This window comes from Panthera leo, chromosome D2 (genome assembly GCF_018350215.1).
Source record: "Panthera leo isolate Ple1 chromosome D2, P.leo_Ple1_pat1.1, whole genome shotgun sequence".
In the NCBI taxonomy this organism is placed as follows: domain Eukaryota; kingdom Metazoa; phylum Chordata; class Mammalia; order Carnivora; family Felidae; genus Panthera; species Panthera leo.
Window position 1 is genome coordinate 64692681 of NC_056689.1, and position 4124 is coordinate 64696804.

At 40.3% G+C, this 4124-nt stretch overlaps 1 protein-coding gene across 1 annotated transcript; it reads right to left on the bottom strand.

Moving 5' to 3' along the window:
• Positions 1-1962: 1962 nt before the first annotated feature.
• Positions 1963-2845, bottom strand: LOC122202289 (UBX domain-containing protein 8-like). The gene is given in 2 exon segments (XM_042908612.1): positions 1963-2588; positions 2591-2845. Coding segments are annotated over 2 exon segments (828 nt in total). The 3' UTR covers positions 1963-2015.
• Positions 2846-4124: the final 1279 nt, after the last annotated feature.

Sequence of the window (4124 nt, forward strand, 5' to 3'; positions counted from 1 at the left end):
GGAGGACTGGAGACAGGTGCCACCCCATATTCTTTAGCAAGTTTCTGGGTTTAGTACTTGGATGCACATTGGGGAACTCCAGAGTCCAACTGTGTAAGGAAAGAGCAGAGGAGGTTTTTTTTGCCTAGGGTATATGAAAAAATCTGGAGTGATTCTCCAACAAAAATCCAGTTTTCTGAGGAAGTGAAGAGTAGACTAAGTTGATTGGATAAATAGTCCTGTGCCCTGAAAAAAATAAACAAAACAAAACAAAAACAAGAAACAAAAAACTATTTTACCCTGAAGCAATGTTGTACACCCAGGTCATTGGTATCTGCCAACATTACCATCTAAAAGCAAACTCATGTTGCTCCCTGTTCCTTCTTTGGCTTACCGTTTTCTTTCTTTTTTTTTTTTTAAGTAAACAAAACATACCTATCAAAAAGAACTTCATTTTTTTAAGCCTTTTTTTCACCTTTTTGTTTTTATTTTAATCACCCAGTGTTCATCACAAGTGCACTCCTTAATCCCTATCACCTATTTCACCCATCCTCCCACTCACCTCCCCTCTGGCAACTGTCAGTTTGTCCTCTATAGTTAAGAGTCTGTTTCTTGGTTTGTCTTTTTCCCTTTATTTGTTTCTTAAATTCTACATGAGTGAAATAATATGGTATCTTTCTCTTACTTTGCTTAGGATTATACTCTCTAGCTCCATCCATGTTGTTGCAAATGGCAAGATTTCATTCCTTTTTATGGCTGAATAATATTCCATTGTGTATGTATACTACATCTTCTTTATCCATTCATCAACTGATGGACATTTGGGCTGCTTCCGTATCTTCGCTATTGTCAATAATGCTGCTATAAACATACAGGGGCATGTATTGCTTTGAATTAGTACTCTTGTGTTCTTCGCCTACTTAGTAGTGTGATTACTGGATCCTAAGAGTTCAATTTTTAACGTTATGAAGAACCTCCACACTGTTTTCCACAGTGGCTGCGCCAGTTTGCATTCCCACCAACAGTGCAAGAGGGTTCCCCTCTCTTCACATCCTCACCAAAACCTGTTTCCTGTACTACTGATTTTAGCCATTCTGACAGGAGCGAGGTGATACCTCATTATAGTTTCGATTTGCATTTTCCCTGATGATGAGTAATGTTGAGCATCTTTTCATGTGTCTGTTGGCCGTCTGTATGTCTTCTTTGGAGAAATGTCTGTTCATATCTTCTGCCCATTTCTAATTGGATAATTTGCTTTTTGGGTGTTGAGTTTATAAGTTCTTTTTTTTTATTTTTTTTTATTTTTTTTAACGTTTTATTTATTTTTGAGACAGAGAGAGACAGAGCATGAACGGGGGAGGGGCAGAGAGAGGGAGACACAGAATGGGAAGCAGGCTCCAGGCTCTGAGCCATCAGCCCAGAGCCCGACGCGGGGCTCGAACTCACGGACCGCGAGATCGTGACCTGAGCTGAAGTCGGCCGCTTAACCGACTGAGCCACCCAGGCGCCCCATAAGTTCTTTATATATTTTGGGTACTAACCCTTTATTGGATATCAAAAAGAACTGTAAAGCATTAGAGACCTTTGAAATGTCTTTAAAGTCTCATTTCTAAAAATAAAGCAGAACAAACATTTCTACCTAATAGATTTTAAAGAGTTTGACTGAATTGTGAAATGTTCAGTATGGCAAGGTGGACTGAAGAGGCAGGAAACAAAGTCATATGATTTTGTTTTTCAACACAGTGATAAATGATGTCAGCTAGGAAAAATACAAATCATGGAGTGCCTTACTGTACACATTTTTATCTAGTTTTCAGATGGTACATTATGACGGCACATTCCAAAAACTATTATATGCAGAGAGCAATCCTTTTCTAGTCCTTCGTGTCCATACATTCCTGAGGATATCAACATTAAAGTGTTTATTGCCTTGAGCTCAATCAAGGTATGGCATGATTTTAATGTGAAACCTTTATTGTCCTGTAAGATCATGGCATAACTGATTTTATGTAAAACAGGTCATTCTCATTTCTTAATTAGTTGCTCTGGTCTTTTTCTTCCACATTGAGTACAGTATCCATAGTTATTCCAATGTCCTGCAGGGACCAGCCTTCCTCTACTTCCAGAGGCCTTCTGGGAAAGGAAGTAGAAAGGCTGTATAGAGATATGTGGTACCCGATTTTCATCATCCAGTGAAATAAGACCTGTGAACTGCAAGACTTAAAAAACCTTCTTCTCAGGACCCTCCCACTTGGACATCGGAGAGCAACAGCAACTACTTCGTCAGCTGTTTCAGGAGGTTCTTCAGGTAGATCAAGAACCTCCTTTTGTGTGGGCTGTTCAGCAGATGGTGAAATTTTGGTTAGAGGCTTAGGCAAGTTCCGTCTCTTTGCTGCTTCTCTGCTGTTTGATGTTTCAAAAGATGTCTGACTCCCATTTTCAAGCACCAATTCTTCATCACCCCCAAGTTTATGACCATTGCTTAATTTCCAAGTTTCACCCGTCATCTGATAAAAGTGCTCTTCCAGTTTTCTCAATTTCATCTCCTGGTGAGGTTTTAGAACATTCTCTATTTATCTGCTGACCTTTTCACCCTGTGCCTCTTGTTGGTTTTTTTCCTGACAAGTTTTTGCCTTTTTTCATTCTTCTCTTCTTCTTCTTTCAGATACACTTGGGAAGATTTAAATGAATTAAGCCATGAGGTAGTCACAGAAATAATTAAAGTAAGAAGACCAAGTAGTAAAATTAGACCACACAGCAAAATTAGATCTTTAACTCCTACATCTGGGATCCCACGCCGGAGCTCTAGACACAAGAGGGGGAGAGCAGAGAAGAGGAAAATGCCAATGACCCCACGAGAAACCATGATAGCGGGAGCCCCGCGTCCGGGCGGGAGGCCCCTACCGTTTTCTTTTCATACTTCTATTAAAGAAGACAATCTGGAGTTAATGTGCTTATTCTGGACCGTGAAAGAAGATAGACAGTAGATGTTTAGATGATTGTTATGCTCTTCCAGGAAAGTATATACACACTGAGTTGTTTGTGTAGCATTAAAGTATGCTCAGTTATTCACCTAGTTTGGGGTGTTTTTCACTGATATTAGTAACATGTGCTAGTGTGATGAAGGCATTGATTCCCCCTGACAGCTGGATCCCTCAAAGGAAGGTCCCCCAACATTGTTAAGCTAGGAGTGACCTGAGAGACCATCTAGTCTAGTTTCCTACTCACCAGGGCTGGGATGTTGAACACAGTGGGGACCTAATATAGAATTTTGCCCTCATTAACATCCTTCTGTATTCACTGGTAATGTCTAGTTTCAAATTATAAGAAAACCACTTGATCTAGTTTAAGAATAAAATTGAAATATATTTAAAATTTTTTTTAATATTTATTTTTGAGGGACAGAGAGAGAGAGAGAGAGAGAGAGAGAATGAGAGAGAGAAAGCATGAACAGGGGAGGAGCAGAGAGAGAGACAGACATAGAATCCAAAGCAGGCTCCAGGCTTTGAGCTGTCAGCACAGAGCTTGACCCGGGTCTTGAACCCACAAACTGTGAGATCATGACCTGAGCTGAATTCGGACACTTAACCAAATGAGCCACCCAGGCGCCCCAAAATTGAACTATATTTTAAGAATAAGGTAAGAGTCCCAAAGAAGCAGAAGAAAGCTTCTGAGGCTCGGGAAGGAATATGGGAGCAAGAAAGGGGAAGATGCCAGGAATCAAGGGAGCCCTCTGTGTCTCTCACATTTCTGCTTTATGTGCTCATTTGGCTTCCTTCTTCACTGGCTTTACCCTTACCCCACATTCAATAACATGGTACAAAGGGCTGTTCTTTCACTCTTTTGACCAAAAATAACTGTTCAATGTCCATGAAAGTTTTCTGGTTTTCATGTGTTAGACACTGTGGTAGATTAAATCATTGGCCTTAATTCATTATTTCCCTGTAGAAGAATAATAACATTCCCACACTTGTGATAGCTTCACAGTGGGCAGAGACTTTGGGCTTTGGTAGGTGATGTGCTTTGGCTGATGGGATTTAAATTGATATAATGGAAGCAGAAGCTTTAACTGTGCTCAGAAGGTTGTCCTTTTATGCTCCAGCGATCTGCCATTAGAAGAGCATGCTGGGAATAGCTTCTGTTCC